At 52.1% G+C, this 18802-nt stretch overlaps 9 protein-coding genes across 9 annotated transcripts; 3 read left to right on the top strand and 6 right to left on the bottom strand.

Moving 5' to 3' along the window:
- Nucleotides 1-136: 136 nt before the first annotated feature.
- RHO25_002861 (uncharacterized protein) lies at nt 137-1778 on the bottom strand (the record flags this gene model as incomplete). The annotated part of the gene is made up of 4 exons (XM_023598406.2): nt 137-853; nt 909-1208; nt 1259-1555; nt 1608-1778. The coding sequence occupies 4 exons, from the start codon at nt 1776-1778 to the stop codon at nt 137-139; spliced, it is 1485 nt and encodes a 494-aa protein (XP_023455361.1).
- A 3030-nt stretch (nt 1779-4808) lies between these two features.
- RHO25_002860 (uncharacterized protein) lies at nt 4809-5904 on the top strand (the record flags this gene model as incomplete). Its single annotated transcript, XM_065602315.1, has 2 exons — nt 4809-5807; nt 5887-5904. The coding sequence occupies 2 exons, from the start codon at nt 4809-4811 to the stop codon at nt 5902-5904; spliced, it is 1017 nt and encodes a 338-aa protein (XP_065458387.1).
- Nucleotides 5905-5910: 6 nt separating this feature from the next.
- On the bottom strand, nt 5911-7707 carry RHO25_002859 (uncharacterized protein; the record flags this gene model as incomplete). The annotated part of the gene is made up of 3 exons (XM_023598405.2): nt 5911-7013; nt 7064-7211; nt 7267-7707. The coding sequence occupies 3 exons, from the start codon at nt 7705-7707 to the stop codon at nt 5911-5913; spliced, it is 1692 nt and encodes a 563-aa protein (XP_023455362.1).
- Nucleotides 7708-8112: 405 nt separating this feature from the next.
- On the bottom strand, nt 8113-8587 carry RHO25_002858 (uncharacterized protein; the record flags this gene model as incomplete). The annotated part of the gene is made up of 2 exons (XM_065602314.1): nt 8113-8463; nt 8525-8587. 2 exons carry the CDS (start codon nt 8585-8587, stop codon nt 8113-8115), a joined length of 414 nt encoding a protein of 137 aa, XP_065458386.1.
- Nucleotides 8588-9813: 1226 nt separating this feature from the next.
- Nucleotides 9814-11001, bottom strand: RHO25_002857 (uncharacterized protein; the record flags this gene model as incomplete). The annotated part of the gene is made up of 1 exon (XM_065602313.1): nt 9814-11001. The coding sequence occupies one exon, from the start codon at nt 10999-11001 to the stop codon at nt 9814-9816; it is 1188 nt and encodes a 395-aa protein (XP_065458385.1).
- A 912-nt stretch (nt 11002-11913) lies between these two features.
- ACU17 (Bifunctional NAD(P)H-hydrate repair enzyme) lies at nt 11914-12437 on the bottom strand (the record flags this gene model as incomplete). Its single annotated transcript, XM_065602312.1, has 2 exons — nt 11914-12032; nt 12113-12437. The coding sequence occupies 2 exons, from the start codon at nt 12435-12437 to the stop codon at nt 11914-11916; spliced, it is 444 nt and encodes a 147-aa protein (XP_065458384.1).
- A 462-nt stretch (nt 12438-12899) lies between these two features.
- On the top strand, nt 12900-13658 carry RHO25_002855 (uncharacterized protein; the record flags this gene model as incomplete). Its single annotated transcript, XM_065602311.1, has 1 exon — nt 12900-13658. The coding sequence occupies one exon, from the start codon at nt 12900-12902 to the stop codon at nt 13656-13658; it is 759 nt and encodes a 252-aa protein (XP_065458383.1).
- A 59-nt stretch (nt 13659-13717) lies between these two features.
- RHO25_002854 (uncharacterized protein) lies at nt 13718-15763 on the bottom strand (the record flags this gene model as incomplete). The annotated part of the gene is made up of 2 exons (XM_023598403.2): nt 13718-15646; nt 15737-15763. 2 exons carry the CDS (start codon nt 15761-15763, stop codon nt 13718-13720), a joined length of 1956 nt encoding a protein of 651 aa, XP_023455368.1.
- A 1013-nt stretch (nt 15764-16776) lies between these two features.
- RHO25_002853 (uncharacterized protein) lies at nt 16777-18091 on the top strand (the record flags this gene model as incomplete). The annotated part of the gene is made up of 3 exons (XM_023598402.1): nt 16777-17085; nt 17145-17351; nt 17408-18091. 3 exons carry the CDS (start codon nt 16777-16779, stop codon nt 18089-18091), a joined length of 1200 nt encoding a protein of 399 aa, XP_023455365.1.
- Nucleotides 18092-18802: the final 711 nt, after the last annotated feature.

Genomic DNA, 18802 nt, shown 5'->3' with positions numbered 1-18802 from the left:
AAACTCGAATCTAGAGGTTTGAGAGAGATGTGACACTAGGAGGTAGGGTGTACGCTGGGCTAGCTGCCGTGAACTGTGACAATATCGCGAAACGACTCCATGTGACAGGAAAGCGCTTTGCGTAGTACTACTAACATTATGTATTCTCTTTCCCGACATTCGACACCGAACTAGCAGCTCGTGATCTTAGAGGCTTGGGCAGAGGTAATGTCTCCTCCCATTCATCCTTTCTCGTGAGACCGCGGCCGAACTCTCCAGCACCAGTCATGTTCGAGGATGTGGCCGGCACGCTCGTTACATCTAGCTCCACCGTTTTTATTACTCCTCCAAATCCTTCCCATCTTCCACTGCCATCGGCTTGCTCCCACCTCTGTCTTCCGCCTCCTTGGATAACCGCTTGTGAGGCGCTGTCGGAATTATTGGAGAGTATGCTCATATCTTGGCTCATCAGACTTGCCCTCGTCGCACTGTGTCTGTGTTCCCATGGACGCGTCGTTGATTGCCGTGATGCTGTTCTGTGGGGCACTTGGATGGTGCTTGCTCGCCGGCTCGGTAGTTCATCGTAGTCATCGAGTTCCTCTAGCTCTCGGGTCGCCGAACTTATCGTCTGGTCTTTGCTTTTGCTGAACCAGTGTGGAGACTTGTGGCTGCGCCAGCTTCGCCCACTTTGGCTTTGCATTCTGTAGCTGCCTCCTATCGTCTGAGTGGCAGGGTAGTCTCCGCATAGTTCCAGGCCGCCATGCGAGGAAGTTTCCTGCGCGTTACCGGTAGACGCGAAGGGAAGCATCGAGATGATCTTGCGCGGTACTAAACGCAGCACTGGTCGCAGTACTGGGAGACAAGACGTGATGATCTGGTCATATAATCATCAGCGAAGATTTCATCCCCACGAGCAGAAAGCAACTTACGCCAATATTCAATTCAAGTCCGCTTCTGATCTCGAAGTAACTGGTGTCGCCATCCTCGTATGCTATGCGGTGTATTTGAGAAGCGCGCATGATTGACAATACCGTCGTCAGAAGACCCAAGGCAAAGACGATGGTCAAGCCAAGCTTCACTGCTCGCTCCAGATGCAATCGTTGTATCAGAGGTATAGGCAGAAGGAATATCGTGACATCGCATATGATGACCACGACGGATATTGAATAGTTCAGAGGTGCAAACGGCAGACACTCTCCAATGATTGCCCTATCAAACATTTTGGTGATCTGACAATTTGTTAGCATGCACAATATGCGAAATGTCAGAAGCAGCATACCGGAACGCATTGGCACAGGTAGAGCATGACGAACACCAAGTGCGCAAAGGTCGAGAAGACAGCCACGGCGATGATGAAGCGCCTGTATTTATGATCCGTACTGCCTTTCGTCATGCGCAGATAACTTATGCACAGAGCCAACTTGAACCCGGCCAAGCCGAAGATGTAGAATGGGCGTGAGGCATAGTTGGACAGCATGTAGTTGCGCCAATTCTGTGGCGGCTGGCGATCCACAGGCAGACCAAGCCCGTAACGCGTCTGTAAGATCACTGCGGCACTGTAGATGACGCTCACAAACTGTAGTCGAGGGGTTAGCTTGAACATGGCACATTTCGCATGGGAATTGTACCATCGTGGCCAGCGTCAGCCAGTCTTCCTTGTGCAGTATTCGCCGACGAATCCAGAAGCGAAGTGCAACAACTCCGATCATCAAGACTGTGAAGATCACCGTCGTAGCCAAGATCGCGCGCCATCGTGATTCTCTATCGAGCTCTGGGGTCGCATGAGCGACCCATCCCATCTCTTCGCGCCCTCTTGCGTTTTCTTGAGGCAGTCGTCTTGTCTTCCTCGCGAGAAGTGGGGCTGAGTCTTGGTTCTGGTATCACCCGCGAAGCGTGCAGAGTCGTGTCGTCTCAAGCGGCTACACAAGCTCCTGGCGTCGCGCGAAGTGTGCTGCATTGTGATGAAGTAGTTCAGAAGTCCCTTTTGCGTGAACGGAAAGCCGTTGCGATTCATAGTGGCAGTCCCAGGGAACTGACTTGTCAAGCTCGCGTATCGCGTGGTAGCGAGGCGTGTGCAAAGCCTATAGCAGACCTAAATGTGCGGTGCCGTGGACGTTGATGGAAACCGTTTAACTAGCCACGTAAATGCGCGACTCGTTGTCCTACGCGGGTTGTGAAACACACTGAAGATCATGCCCGATCACCTGCTGCACGCATGCAGTCCTCTGGCAAGCTATCTTCCATGATCAATAGCACACCAAAACAGGGATGATTATCGTCAATGGGCAGGCTGTTGGATGTGATGGTCAAGGTGACTGCAGTGTTGGAGCAGATCGCCCGTTTCCCTTGCTTCCCACGGCCCGAAGCGAGCACTCATCTCCGCCCATTCCTCTTTCCTTCTCGTTGTATTTCATCTCTAGTTATCTACTTCGAAAAATGAACTTTTGCGCTACCTCTCACAGGGCCCCATATTACGACAAGCCTCACTCAACATTGTTCAACTGAGCCATGTCTGGTCGCGCGTGACACATTATGTGAAGAACGAAAACTGAGGCCGTCATGGCCATAAATATTGATCTTGCACACATTCTCATCGCCGTAACTCTGCTCGGACAGCCGTCTCATCTACCCACGTCCACAATCTCAAAGACATTGGTGCGCTGACTTGCAGACTTCTCAAAATCAACACTGCTGCTGTCAGACCCACAGCGGCAGTGCACAACAGCCTCGACGATATCGCAAATTCGGCTCTGCCAGGTTTCCCGGTCACTTGCGACTGTGAAGATGCGTCGTGTATCTCCCGAAGTTGCTTTGATGGCCGCACTCTGGACCGGTGCAGCGATGTCCATCGACAGCGTCACTTCAAGCACTGTCGAAAACAGTTCAGCCACTTCGACTACTGACGTATCCATGGTCTCTCCAACGAGCAGCTCTGCGTCGACCACTAGCCCGCCGGTGATCACACAATGCTCATTGACTGTGAACAACGTCACTGTGACTGAATCTGGCAGCTTCTACACAAGTCGTTCGACAGTGTGCGCATGCAACGGAGGACAAACGCATCAACCTGCTGCATCGGAGGAAACGGATGGTGGCAAAGTCTACTGGTGCCCTAACGAGACTACTGGCACCGCCGGCCCTGCGGCGTACATGCCTATAACCACTATTCACGGTCCGCCCACGTCTTGCGAGACCTTCACAGCAACAACGCCTCCAATATCGGGCCATTCGCAGTCAAAGTGGACAGCCGCTATTTTCTGCAGATGTGACCACGACCGGACGCTAGCCTATTATACTATGACCGAAGTCAACGGCAATGTAACAAGCGGTTGCGGCGCACGTGCGATGGGTGCTACTCTCATCCCTGTGGCAGGATCTCCAGCGACTCATGCAACCGACACAGCATCTCAGAATGCAACCCAGCCAACCGACACAGCATCTCAAACTGCAACTCATGCAACCGACACAGCATCTCAAACTGCAACAACCACGTCCACGTCTCCTACACCAACAGTAGTATTCGAAATCTATGTCAAATTGATACACAGAGGAAACGACAAGACACCAGTGAGGAAATTTTGGGTCGGCGGCGCAGGAACCTTCAACTCCTCGTTGTGTGACGTCGGACCCCCACTCGCTGTCGAGCAAGCCCCATTTGACGATGCTTACCCTCAGAAACTTGCAATCAGTATCCCAGGACAGAGACAGTGTTTTTATGTGGACGTAAGTGGTCAGGCACCAGGAAAAATTGCGTGCGCGGACGGTTATGCTGCCAACTGCATGTCATTTCCAATTGATGCTCGGATCATTGAGTGCAATGACAAGCAGGACGGAACAGCATTTAATTTCACTCCACTTTTCCACTGTCTGCACTGAGGGCCTGGTCGATGTACAAGTACAAGGGCACGGAGTCTATACGGGGTGTTTAGCGGTAAGGTTTGGACACTTGTTGACGATGGAGTACCTCATAGTTGACAGGGCGTGTGCAGTGGGCGGGATGATGTCGATGTGTCGACACTTGCGGGAAGACATACTACTCGGAAGGCAACTCTGCAGACGTGACTATTTCCAAATTCTATATTTCACAATATGAGGTCTACAAGAGTCGCAAGTCTGGAGTGCAAAGTGCTGCACTTTTTGCCGAACACGACGCAGGGTCCATGTCGACGCCGAGCTGCGGCTGAGCAGTGAGCACCCGCGCTTGATTCGAGCCAGAACGATGATTATCGATGCTGCAACTTACTGACAACCCAGACATTCACAGTCTGTGGATCGTGTAGCCGAAAATATCGGCTACAATCGCGGTCTTTGTCAGTGTGCGAAGCTGACTGTGAAGACGGCGACCAACAATGCCACCAAGACGCTCTCATTTGAAGTCAAGACATGGCTGCCTGATGTGCAAGAAGCGTAGAGTCAAGTGTGGTGTAAGTTTGGGCGTGTGTCCGAGTACTTTGCCATTGACCGATTTGCGGCTTCCACCCCAAGCACATAGCACACACTTCCATGGCTTAGTTCCATGATTGGAACAAGCTGACCTCTCGCAGGAAGAGCACCCAACATGCCACAATTGCATTTCTCGTGGCACTGATTGCAGATGGCCCGATCCTGCAGCAATCGCAAATCGAGGTGCCATTGCCAGAGACAGCTCCTCGTCAAAATCTCCAGACTCAACCTCGGAAGCCAGTACAGCTTCTCAATCGATATCGGTAGTACGCCATGTTGACGAACTTCGACTCATGCATCGCTGGTCGACAAGCACGTTCGAAAGCCTGGTATCAGAAATTTCGGACGATCGAGAAATCTGGCGCGTGGAAGTCGCAGAGGTCGCAATGAAATATGACTATTTGCTCAGCAGCATTTTCGCTCTGACGGCCTTTGAGATGGCGTACAGGAATCCACAGGAGTCGACGCAGCATATCAGTACGGCACTGGAATATCAAGCTCATGCGTTCGGCCGCTTCAGACAAGATTTGATGAACATTGATCCAGATGACGAGTGTCATGATCCGTTACTATATTGCAGTATCTTGCTCATGGTGCTCGCACTGGCCTCTTCGACTCAACCTGCTTTGCGAGGCAGTATGCTGGACAACACTTTGATCCATTTCGAGCTTGTAAGAGGAATGTCGGTTGTGGTCATGAAGAAGCCTGAGGTCTTGAAAGCACATCCGCTTTTCATGAAAGTCCCTGACATGATGACCCTGCCGAGAAGGGAATACAGCGAGCGGTTTGCTGAAGCCTTCAAGATCATGACAGAGGTCAATGAGATTCGAGCACCTGATCCGGACAACTCGCAGTCCAAGCCAAGAGAGTACCTTGCTTGCAAGCATGGTCTGTGGTGGCTGGAGTACCTGACAGCTACATGTCAGGAGATGAAATATCGCGGCTTCGTGCTGTCCTGGGTCTCCTTGGCTGGGGACGACTTCATTAAAGCATTAAAAGCCAAGGACTCAGTGGCTTTGCTGGAACTGATGTTTTGGGGTGTCTTGCTGAATCCTTTGGGGTACGATTACTGGTATGGTGAAGAGTACGGCTCAACGTTAGCTGGAGAAGTAGCAGAACTTCTGTCTGGCGTCACAGACCCACGCTACGAAGAGCTCATCCGCCTAGCAGATGACGAGGTTGGAGTTGGAAGAGCTGCCGCAGCGCTCAAGCCAGGATCAAAGATCGAGCCGCTAGACGTGCAACCTCATGCTACTGCTCATTACATGGAAGATCCGAAACGACACAAGGCGGACGGTGGGCTTGGGAACATACCAAGCGAGGTTATGAAGTACACTGGCGATCAGAACGCTGGATTGTTCGCCGACGATGACGACAGACGCAGAGTTCGCGAACGACTTTTGGCTGCACGAATGGCGGGTGATGATAAAGAGAAGGGTTCTGACAATATTGATGGTCTTGCAGAACGATTTGACGCTGTGAACAACTTTAATCCCACAGGAAACTCACAAACTTGACCCAACCTTTGGGAACTGGTTCCGGCTCTTCTGGTTTCCTGTCGATCTCCGCAAAAGCTTCTCTCAAGGGGATGTCTTCCAACTTCACAAGCTTCGTCCTTTTGAAGAGCTTCCAAAGTGTGTATGCTGTCAACACAAGCGGAATGTCGAGGTAGCTGGACACGAACCCGGAAGATGACCAATTACCTCTGGTGAAGTTCGAAAATCCGGCTGTGAAGAGAATAACAACAGTCAAGACCAGTGAGATGGGTGTGGAATATCTCGTCCAGGAGTTGTGCCATGGCAATAGGGAGTACGGAATCGATTGCTTCTTCATAGCAAGCAGGAGACGTTGGTGATTGACCAAGATTGTAATCCAGGATATAAGCACACCACAGGCCACCAGACTCTGAAACCAGTAGAACACTGTCAACGCACCGCTCGACAGACTCATGAACGCCAAGAACATGAATAGTGTCTGCAACAGCACACAAACGTATGGTACACCCCACGAAGTGGTCTTCAAGAAGATCTTCGGCGCCTGCTTCTTCAGTGCGAGGGCATAGAGGACACGAGTGCCAGCCAGAAGAGCCTGGTTTGAACTCGACCAAGCAGATGTTATGACAACCGCATTTACCACAGAAGGGATCGCCTTGATACCAGCTGCGGACGCAGCGATGACGAATGGCGATTGCGCGGCTGTGCCGGATTGGTTGTCGAGACGTTCATCGTCACTTGCAACAAGCATGCCAACCACAAGGACTGCGAGCAGGTAGAAGACCGCGACTCGAATGAAAACTCGCTTGCACGCTCTTGGAATCGCTTGTCGAGGATTTCTGGTTTCAGCAGCTGCCATCGCAACACTCTCAGTTCCAGCGAACGAGAAGACGGCAGAACTCATGGTTGCCCAGTAGCCGAGGAAGTTGCCCCATGAACCAGTTGCGATGTACTCAACGAAAGGACCAGGACTTTTCCAGTAACGGAAGCCAATGCGATCCACTCCAGATACACCGCCGAGAGCGATGACGAGACCCAGTATGATGAGGAAGATGATGAAGAAGATCTTGAGCAGAGCAAACCAGAACTCGATCTCACCTAGCGAACATTAATACATGATCGTCAATCTCCACTCAGTCGTTGCATACCATATACACGAATCAGAGACATGCCAACAACAAACGTCAGGATAATGAATATAATGATCCAAACCGAACTGTTCAAATCTGTCCAGTATTGAAAGAGCACACAGATAGCTGTGATTTCCGCAGGTATACTCAACCAGTTGCCATAGACCTATAGACTCATTAGACTCGAAATGAACCACATTAACGACGACCCAGAAACTGACAATATTCCAACCAATCGCAAACCCCAAAGCAGGATCGACCAGAAACTCAGCATGTCTGACAAAACTGCCCGTAACAGGCAACAGAGCCGTAACTTCTCCCAAAGCAAATTGCACAGACGCCACGATGCATCCTACAGTAAAGTAGCCCAGCAAAGCACCGAGTGGACCTCCAGTCTGGATCGCTCCTCCCAGACCAAGAAAAAGTCCCGTACCAATCGCACCGGCAATAGCGATGAGAGAAACATGTCGTTGATGAAGTCCACGACTCAAATCTTCATATTCATTCCTTGTGACAAAATCTGCTTCGTGGTCGGCAGGAGGTGCTGGTCCGGCTCGAGAAAATGTCGTGTCTTCTGGTAGAATACTGGCCGATAAGATCGCATGTCCGTTCTTGGCGGTGTCGTCCCTCAAAGCGTCATCGCTGTGGCTGCGGACACTCATTTTGACGACGATCTGCTAAGCTTGTGCCAACATGCACAATGTTGGAAAGAGAGAAGCTTTGTTTTGCGAATGTGTGTGAAGTTGCGAGACCATGCAGGGCCATCTCGTTAATTGGTGGTCCCGATGGCGTGCTGTGAGACTGTGCTGGACCAGATCTACAATGGCGGCCGACGCTTGGCCGAAATCGGAATGGGCAGGCGAGATATGTGTGGACTTGTTGATTGGTGATCGTGCGACGTGAAGACATAAATCATATGAAATATATCTTGAGTATTCATTAAACACTTACACTGTCATTACATCCATCGTTGGCTTATAGTCTCATCCCACACCTATGACATTACATTAAAGTTCGTGCCTTCGTGATAAACCATCCGATTCCTCCCACGTGCCTCACCCATGGACCTAAGCGATGGAAGGAGCATCATCGCGCCTGCCTTTCTTCGTAGGATAATAGTAATTGCCAAATTGGGTACCGGCGATCGTCTCGACTCCAGAAGTCTCTTCCACAGTTTTGCCCAGGGGAATCAAGCCCAAAAGCAAAAAAGTGCGTTCCGTTTCACCTTTTTCAGCCGTGGTTTGCACATATCCACCATAATAAGGGACGGCCTGGTAGTATCGGCCGTTCTGAGCCGCCTCTTCGCGAGCCTTCAAGATGACAGCATTATGGGCTTCGGCAGCTTCGTCGTGAATCTTTGTGATTGCAGCAGCTTCAGCGTCGCGTACTCGAAGAATGGCGGTGTCTGTATCAGCGATCTGATATTATCAGCAACTGTTTCATTGTGAAGACAGAGGTGAAAAGAATCGAGTTCGATACCGGAGCAGCTACGACACTACCGACGGCCAGTGATGCCAAGACGGTGACGATGTGGAAGTGCATTATGCTTGTTGACAGATTGGAATGTCGAACAGGAAGGCTCGAAGAGATCTGAAGTTCTGTGGACGGAGTTCGCGGTCCAGATATAATATAGTAGTGCCGACGAATGGCAGTCGATGGAAAATAGCGATATACTTATACTGCGCCCGACAGCGTTTCTTCCAGCCAAGTCGGCGTCCGTCGGATGCTCATGATACCACTCTTGAGTGTATGTTGTAGGGTAGCTCTACCATGAGCTTGAAGCTGAGAGCTACGATAGCCAGGAGCTAGGCACTTTCTGTCGCTTGCGTGCTGCGAGGCATGCTTGGGATAACGGACAAAGTTTGACAAATCGTGAGCCGTATTCCTCATGGTAGGTCCGAAAAGGTCGTTTGTACCCCACTCGTGATCTTCTCTCTCGATGTCGCTTCCTTAAGCTGCTTCTCGTGGCCGTTGCTCGTCAGTCAGAGCATCGTCCACGGGATGCCAGTTGTCAACACTAACGGAGAGCTGGCCGCAAGCAATGAATGATGCGGAGGGCTGCAGGTTGATGTTCTGCGCAACGACTTCTGCGTCTGGGTTCGCCACCAAGCAGCTCAGAGAGTCGATGATGCTCCTTGGCAGTCAGCTCTAGGTGTTGCCAGCACGAAGACAAAACGCCTCCCCAGTCAGTCTGTAAACCTTGGCAGGGGCCAGGATGCTCCGAGTGTGGCTATCCCACTATGACTGGTGGGGTGCCTGCATACGCTTCTCTATTCGTGCATCGACTTGAATCTAGGTCTCGACCTGCAATCAGAGTTCTGATGTCGTTCTCAAGTATCCTCTCACAAACGACACCATCCCCGCCTCCTTCAGTGCCTCGGATAGTAAGCATTGAGTGATCGCAGCAGGCCAAGCACATTCTGCTCAGCATGATGCAACGAGCACATCCGAGAAGTACGCTTTTGCCATTCCGGGGCACACAAGCTGGTTCGGGCGAGATTTGAAAGAGACTTTATCGGGCGAAGCTCTCTCTCAGTGGCCGGTTGGCCCTAGGGCCTAGATTCCGATGCGCCGGAGCATATGGCCCGTAAACCGATACACATTACGCACGAATGGACCTCAGTCACATCATCTGATGACGGGTAGCATCAGCTGCGAGTCTCAGGTTCCCAGCGATGAGTCGATGATGCAAGCGTCCGCCTGCGTCGAGTTCACCCGCTATCGTCGAACCGAATGAGTAACAGCATTCAAGTTCCTGCGCCTGTCGCTCAATTGTACATCTCATGGGCCATGTACTCTGGACCGCGGGGCCACGGAAGCTTTGGAATTTGAATCCTTTCGAGCTGGCTTTCAAGGTCAGCTTCGCCTCGAAGTTCATCTTCTTGCCCCAAGCTTGCTTGGCCTGAATCGCTGTCGCACGATAACAGCCTGCCTTTGGCAAGTAGATTCTCCACCTGCATTGCTTGCCTTCGCCGCTCGACACGCGGCCACCAAGCGCTGGGATGATCGTGGCCAACGATCACTGTTGCATTTGGCACAATCGGCAGTTGTATACCATTTCTTCGTGCGTCTTCTTGCACACATCCAGAAAGGTCGGTTCCACGTGGGCAGCTTATATTGATCGCGAGATTTCGTAAACCCGGCAATAGGGCTTTCACTTGTGATATGAGCTGAAGATCGACAGCTGGAGTGCCTGTGCTTTGATGACCTTCAATGGCTACACTATGAATGGCGGCCCGTTGCCAAGATGTAAAGTTGCTGGAGTCAACCATGGTAGCCAGTTCGTCGGAATCGTTGACGTGAAGTGCAAAGGTATTGCTTGTGAACGGGACTTGCTTAGCTTCGTCATAGATCTGCCGACAAGTCCGAAGAAGGTTGCTCAGATGTAGGAAAGAATCCCAATGAAGCTGTCGAAATGAGTTGGCGGACGGATGACCAAAACGCAGAGAAAGATCTGCCTGATGAGGGCACGGTCTGCGTCCATAATGGCGCTCAGTGAGGGGTGGGCAGACTGATTGTATGCAGCGTTGCTGGTACAGCGGCAATGTTCCCTCAGGTATATCGTGCTCGGTAGGGTAGCTTTCGTTGGCTTTGTACAAGGATGCATCATAGTACTGGTAGCGGAATGACTTGAGCAATCTGAGACAGCGTACATGACGAGCAGCATATTCTTTAAGCCAAGTTCCGTTGCCCGAAGAATAGTGCACTTCTTCCCAGTCAGGTAACGGGTCGGGGTCAGATGATACTGCAGTCCAGGTTTTGCTCAGCGCGTAAGCTTCGTCTTCACCATGCTGATCAGCCGTGCACACGGTGTAAATCACCCGGGCACTCGTGTATGATAGTGGAGAGCTTGCAATGTGAATGATTCGGTTTCCAATCAAGTGCTCGTAGATCCGGATACGAATCTCGGTGGGCAAGCGGGTGAGAAACGCGCCTTCCTTCGTTGTGCTGGCCATTGTGAGAGTGAGCAGGGCATCGCCTTCTGTGAGAAAGTGGGATAAGGAGCGACTGGTGTATCGACTCAAGTATCTGCGTCGAACTCAGCCTCCATTAGTGCATGCACGGATGCCTTGCCCGCTCATCCTTCGCTCGGCGGCCCATGGTATAGTGCTTCAGATCGAGAAAAGATGTCGTGGCGCATCCCCTTCCTCATGCACTCGAAGGTATCTGGTGCATTGTGAAGGATTGATGATGCTAGCAAAGTGGTGTCTTGACAACAGGAGTTGCTCCTAGGATGTGTGAAAGCCTCTCAGCGACGTGCCGGCATTCGCCGTAGCCAATGAGAGCTGTTAGAGTTTCGGTGGAACGGTGGCCATTTTCTAGGCCAAATCGAACGACTTGATGACCTTAAGTGTACTTATGACAGTGAGGGGGAGAAGAGGGAGGGGAAGCGAGCAGCTCATGTCAATTTGGCAAAGTGTTGGCGATGCGCATCAGTACCTTTCATTCCCGACATTTGTCAATCTCCCAGACCTGGACCCTGACATCGGTGCGGCAGCAAGGTCCCCATCAGGAAGTCCAGATCAACTTCCACATCTCTAGACACAGGTGACCTGTACCCTGCCACATGCCGCGTCTGGTGATGAGGTGTGTCATCTCCAGGACACCTAGACGACTTGGCGCGGCTGCGATGAGCAGTCGATGGCTGGAAGAAACCGTATTTCTGGTGTGGTTTCCATTACCAGATCGTATGCCACGAAGATCTAAGGGCAAATGAGCGGCAGTTCCTGAGATCCATCATGGTATGAGCATTGTTTGTGCTTGCTTGACTTGGACTCTGTTGAGCCGGCATGTGTGGCATTGTCGACAACTGCCCGCTCCTGTCCGGTCCAATCTGATAAACTTGTGCGACCAGATCCTCTGCTGCCTTACTTCTCTGGCTCAGGTGCTGCAGGCGGCTGGTGCGGTTTATACTCCGGGTCATTATCCTCCAATTCTTGTTTTCGGATCGCCTGCATGAGCTCATACATTTGGGCAACTTGTTCATCTATCGCAAGAGGAAGCAAAAAATTGTCAGCCCATACTCTTCCCACATCAAATCATCCCTCAACCCACGGCTCTACTCACCACTCATCTTATCCACTTTCCCTCGATCCATCTTTTCCCCTCTCCACGAGTCTCCTTCAATCTGCTGAGCATACGACTGCCATTCGGTCAAGAACCCAACAATGTGCACAGGATTATCGATCTTTTGATGCGCTCGGAATTCCGCTTTCACGTATTCATCTCCCAGCAATCTCATCTCTTTCGGCAAGTGTTTGCGATGTGTTCGAAGTATGCGACGGTATAGTGGGATCGGTGGTAGAAGTGCCGGAGGGACGCGTTTGAGGCCGGAGTTCTGAGCGCCAATGCCTGAAGGCGTTGCGAGGAGGCGAGAGCTCTGACGAAACATGTCTATTCGATTGTGATGGCGAGACAACGGTGCAACGAGATGATCGAAGGAAATGTGAGATGCATGGATTTGTGGTTTCAATGGCAAGCACAAAAGTTGACGTGAACTTCAATGTTGAAGCTCAAGGTGTTGACATCATCGGCAGAAAAGCTGCCGTATGCCGGCCGCGACACTTTTCTTAGACCATCACCACGATCGACACCATCGTCGCGACCACCCGAAGCACGAACTAGAGTGAGCGAACGTGCTCTGGAGAAGCATTTCGCGGAGTCAGGGGCCATTAGCAAGCATCTTCGGGCACGAGATAAGCACATTCTGCTCTAGTCACAAGGTATGGCTTGGTATTTCTGTTTCAACTGCTTGACTGTTCTACTGTCTGCATGATAAACATCCTATTGATTTGTAAAGGTGACCTCGGAACGCTTGGTCTCCATCCAAAAACCTAGAGAGCCTCGATACGCCATGCTACCCACACCGTCAACATCTCATGTCAACTACGATCATATCTACGAGCCAGCTGAGGACTCGTACTTGTTGCTCGACACTCTGTCATCAGAAGCAGAGTCAGCATTCCTCAAGAATCGCTTTCCAGCGCACTCCGATGCTCCACTAGTGCTTGAAGTCGGGACAGGCTCTGGCGTCGTTTTAGCGTTCGCGACAGCCAATGCGCATCACATCCTGGGCCGTTCGGACGTGGCCAGTCTTGGAATCGACATTAATACCTTCGCTTGTTCCGCGACTACGCAGACTGTAAAGGGCGCAGTAAAGGATTCAGATGGCGAAAAGAGAGGCCAATTCCTCGATAGCGTATGCGGCGATCTGACAACCAGTCTACGGCCGCGATCCATAGATATTCTCATCTTCAATCCGCCATACGTGCCCACAGAAGAGCTGCCAGCGCAATGGAACGACCAATCGGATTACAAATCACTTTCGAACATGGACCGCTTCGATCGAGATTCGCATTTGCTGTCCTTGTCGTACGCCGGAGGCGCAGATGGCATGGAAACGACAGATCGATTGCTCAGCCAACTCGCGGATGTTCTTAGTGATCGCGGTATCGCGTATATTTTACTTTGCAAGCAGAACAAGCCCGAGGAAGTTGCCACGCGCGTGCGAGGCTGGTCAGTCGTGGGCTTGTGGCAAGCGGAAATAATCTCCTCGAGCGGAAAATCTGCAGGCTGGGAGAAGCTCTGCATCCTTCGTGTCTGGCGGTCATAGCAGATGCCAGCCCTTGCGAGCCAACCACTCATCTGATTCAAGTACTGCCAAATGTCGACTCATTCCAGTTCTGTTCGATCGAATTCGCCGCGGTAGTGGAAGTCACTGAGGCCCTCGTTCCAAGGTTCGTTCGCCGAGAACATCGAATCGTCCCGTCCTTCTCGATACGGGTCACCCATCATGAGATCGTCGTTCAACCACTCGGTGCCTTTCCTGCCTGTCTCGGAAGTATTGGGACCTGCCGATGCGGGCCATAGATTGACATCAAAGTCTTCAGTGTCCTCCGCCACACGGTCGATGATGCATCCCGTCTTGTACAACACAACCTCATTCATCCTCGTCCCGCGATGTGCTTCATTGACATGGTCTAGGTAGTAGTCGATTCCATGGTAGACACCACCGCCGCCTTGTAGACCTTGTAAGGCGCAGAAAAGACACTTGAAAGAGTAGTTTCCTTTCACGACAACTTTCTGCATCACATGGCTCTTGGCAAGGAATTTCCAGCGGAACTTGATGCCCTTGGCTTCAATCGTGAAGCATTTGTTCCAGATGACGTCAACGTCATGATGGGTGAAGTTCGATCTGAATGCGCATTTACCATGTGAACAGGCAAGGTACGAAGCTGCTGCAGCGTAGGCTCCAGGATGTCGACTCCATGGCTCCACCTGCTTGTGCGCACCAAAGCTATTCTTCTTGTCTCCGTTCTGCAGCTTCCACGCGGCTTTGCAGAATCCAAGGTAATCATTGTCAGGGGTGGGCTGGACGATTGCTACCGATGATTGCGTTGCACTTGGATACAGTGGGGCGCCAAAGCCTGCTGCCATCGCGCCGCCGAAGCTGGCAAAGGACGGGGCCATCGAGTTGGTGCGATTTGTGAGGACTGGGCTGGGCGGCTGTCCCGAACTGGTATGCGAGACTTGTCGACTGAGCGCATTGGGATGATCGTCGTCCTTCTGTGCATGCGGTGCAATAGCCACAGTCTCTCTTCGGTCCAAATGAGAAGGGCGAGCACCCCAGATCTCAGATGGGTTGTCTTCCCATTCTTCGTACGTGAATCGCGGCTCTCGTGCGGTGCTTCCAGAATTCGAGCTGGTCGTTGCAGCGCGATCGCGATTATTCCCACTCGCAGGATTCGATGTTGGCGCTGTGTTATCATCAGTGGCAGGCCCGAACGGCAGTTGTCCTGCTGGTGTCGCGTTGCCATTTGAGCGTGGTATTTCTTCTGCAATAGCACCAGACAAAGAGTGTTTGTCGGTCGAACTGTTGGTCCGGGTGTGCTTTAGGAAGTGAAGCAGCGAATTCCGTTTCTTGTGCCGGTGCTCCACAATCTCGTCTGCACCTGATACGGCGTCTCCATCCTCCGAGCCTGATGCGCTGAAATCTCGTGACCACGTTGGATGCTTCTTGAGGTTACCAGTCTCGGCTGGCTTGGGCAGGGTTTTGTGCTGTAGCGGTTGCGACAGCGTGCTTTCCGTCCGCGTCTTGGGCGCTATTTCCCCAGGCGGTGTCTGCACAGGCGGGGTTTGGACCGGCGACTGCACGGTCAGGTTGCTCTTGCTTGAATTCGGCGAGGGCGAATGAAAATCCTCGCGAGAGGTGCCATTCAGTAATCTCTGCTTGAACTCATGCAGCACTGCAATCGTCTTGTCCCGCCCTCCATCTGCCGCGTCCACCAAGTATGTGAAGTCCGTTATGGCGTGGTCATCGTCAAACGCAGCATTGCGCAGCTTTTCCAACAGACTCGCTTGCAGCTGGATCGTCACCTGCTGGAGCTGGATAATCGCAATGTGGTCACCCTCTTGGAACGCCTTGCCGAACCGCGCCAGTCCTCTCTGTTTCTCTTTTTCGATCTCATCGGGCGCCTGGTCTATGCTCTCTTCGAGTAGTCGCGGCGGAGGTGGGGCTCGTTTGAGTGCGCGCTTCTTCTTGATCTTGTCGAGGATGGCCGACCCGTCGTGGAATGCCTGCTTGGTGGCATCCAGACACGACTAGAGAAGATGCATGTGTCAGTCTCTCACGCGGTGGGCCGACACGCCCGCATGTGCTACACGAGTAGTGGAGATGACGCTGCGACTAACCGTGATGCTCACTTGGATCTCCGTCATGGCGGGCGAGTTCTACGCATCCGATCTGCTGTGCGCGAGACGGTGTCGGTGGTGGTGGTGCTCCATCGCGCGGCTACACGACGAGCATACCTGAGTACTATGATGCTGTTCGAGATCTGGATCGGACCTCTCTCGTTTACGGCGTGCGCCTCACCCGCACCTCCACTCACCACTCACCGGTCCGAACAGCGTGCCCCGTGACTCGTCATGGCAAAGCAGGGAAGGGAGAAGGCCAGCGTGCAACGTCAAATACTGATGAGCGAAGGCTGTACGCGAGCTCTACATATATCGAACCTCTGGACTTCACATGCAAGTACTCTCCTCAAACCGCTGTCACATTGCTCCTGCCCAGGCTTGCCCTTATAGGACTACTTTTCCACAAGCTCGGAAACTTCCCGGCCGGGAGAAGAGTGCTTGAGTGAAGGTTCATCTCATCACATGCACACGTGCTTGAGCGTTCCGGCATGCGACAACCACGCACGACGATCTTCAACCGACCATGATCATCGCTTGCTATCTTGCTATGGTGATTTCCAGCCGCGTTGCGCCCTTCCAGTGGCATCGAACACGACAGAAATGGCCAAGATTTCCATATCCCGACCAACCGTTTCCTCTGCGCCTATCAAAGGAGGGGTCGAGTAGGGCTAGACGATGTCCCGAACCATGCAGCTGTGCGCAGAGCACGTCAGCCCGCGAGCTCTTGTTGCCATTCGTAGCCCAGCACGCAATTGTCACTGCTCCAACTGTATTTGACCTGTACCTGGCATTGCCCAGGCGCAGAATTGTTCGTTCTGACGCAACGAGCTTTCGCGATCGTCCGTCCCTCGCGTGTGCCGCCGACACACTATATAAGCTGCTCCGTCATCTGTCTTCAAATGGATTCCATACTCACTTATGGTCTTGCATTGTTGTTTTACACTTCACTCAAGACTGCTGAAGAACTTCGCTTGCCTTTCCACATTCGTCGACTCGTCAAGACCGAGCAATTCGTTATAAATCGTTAGACATCCAAAATGGCTCCCACGGCCTTAGTGGAACAGCCCGTGGCTGACTTGCCTGTTTTCCGCTACGACAACCCATCCAAAACGATTTTCCCCGACGGCATCAAGACTTCAGGACAGACTTACCCTGAATACGACCAGCTTAAATCATACGAGGAGTTTCCTCAAGAAATCACAGGAGAAACAGTATGGAAGGCGGAAGATTACCAGAACAACCCAGAGCGATGGGTCCATCGCTTCAGTGAAGAGGAGATCGCAGAGGTCAGCAAAGCTGCCGATGACTTTCTGGCGTCTGGCACACCCATGACGGGCATCACAAAGGTAAACAGACAGAAAAATTATAACTGCCCATGGATAGACATACTGATGCATTTCTGCAGGCGAAGTTCCCGCTTCCCAACATGGCACACTTTCTAGAGCCAATGCGCAAGGAGATCCTCAACGGCAAGGGTTTCATCCTCTTCAAAGGCTTCCCTGTCCAAGAATGGGGCAACCACAAGAGTGCTGTTGCGTACATGGGTCTGGGGACATATCTCGGATACTTCGTTTCGCAGAATGGTCTCGGACACGTCTTGGGCCACGTGAAGGTGAGCAAAGGTAATCAATGCGAATTGAGAGGTCCAATACTGATGCACGTACACAGGACACCGGTGCCGACCCCACCCAAATCGACAAAGTCCGAATCTACCGCACAACCGCCCGTCAATTCTTCCACGCCGACGACTGCGACATCGTAGGACTCCTTTGCATCGCCAAATCGCTCGAGGGTGGCGAATCCGATATCGTTAGCGTCCACCACGTCTTCAACACCCTGCAGAAAGAGCGTCCAGACGTCGTCAAGACATTGTGCACACCAAACTGGTACTTCGACCGCAAAGGAGAAGTATCAGTCGGCCAAGAGCCGTACACCAAACAACCCGTTTTCTATATCGAAACGGGCAAGGACGGCCGTGTATACTGCAAATGGGACCCATACTATGTTAAGTCCCTCACTCGCTTCTCCGACAAGGGTATCATCCCAGCACTCTCGCCTGAGCAGGCGGAAGCAGCACAAGTGCTGGAGGACACTTGCATGCGATTGTCGTTGCACATGATTCTGGATATTGGAGATATCCAATTCTTGTCCAATGCGCATGTTCTGCACTCGAGGACAGCGTACAAGGACTACCCACCGCCGCACCCAAGACGGCATCTGATGCGTTTGTGGCTCGCGACCCCCGAAGATGAGGGTGGTTGGAGGCTGCCGTTTGCGGACTCGAAGCACAAGAAGAGGGGTGGTGTGCAGGTCAATGATACCCCACCGAAGGCTCCAATCGATGCCGAGTAGATAGGTAGATTTGGATAAACACACGAAGCTGGCTTAATGTTCTATCTCCGTTTTGATCTTGTCCGGCTTGTAGAGACTTTTCTCGCTGTTTGTTGGCCTGCCGCACTGACCGAGCCAGTTCTGATGACTGAATTGAGTACTATGAAGGTGTAGCTCAACCGCCTACCGCCCCTTGACGACGTTTCCGAGCTCCTCGCCTCTGTGATATGCATGAAAGACCAGCGATTCTCTGACTTGGCGGCAGGCATGAGCCAAAGGCTTTGGACTGAACCCAGAAAAGTAATGAAACCGTGCAGCGGCGAAGTGTACATTGCTGATATACATGCGGCTGTATGGCCGGCTGTTCTATGGCACAAATTTATGCGATCGAATATACATTTGCTCGGATCTCGTTTCGGTCGAACGGCACCCGTGCCTGGTTCAAAGCGCACTGCACGAGCTTCCGCGGAGGATGTGTTGTCGTCACGGTGGAAGCATCTTCGATCACAGTGGTCCAGTATCCCACAGGTCGTGTGTTCTTCGCGTCGCGATCTTCCGAAAATTGCTCATTGAAAATGTGATCTTCCGTTCGACGTAATCGATACATGATATCCTTACGTTCCACGGAGACACTGTATCGCGGATGGCCTTGGTGCCTGCGCAGTTTGTGCATGGGTCGTTGCCACAGGAATGGCGGGCTCTTCTGCGTGAGGAAATGAAGTTTGTAGGGCC

Source organism: Cercospora beticola, chromosome 2, assembly GCF_033473495.1.
Source record: "Cercospora beticola chromosome 2, complete sequence".
In the NCBI taxonomy this organism is placed as follows: domain Eukaryota; kingdom Fungi; phylum Ascomycota; class Dothideomycetes; order Mycosphaerellales; family Mycosphaerellaceae; genus Cercospora; species Cercospora beticola.
This window is presented reverse-complemented; position numbering and strand designations above follow the sequence as displayed.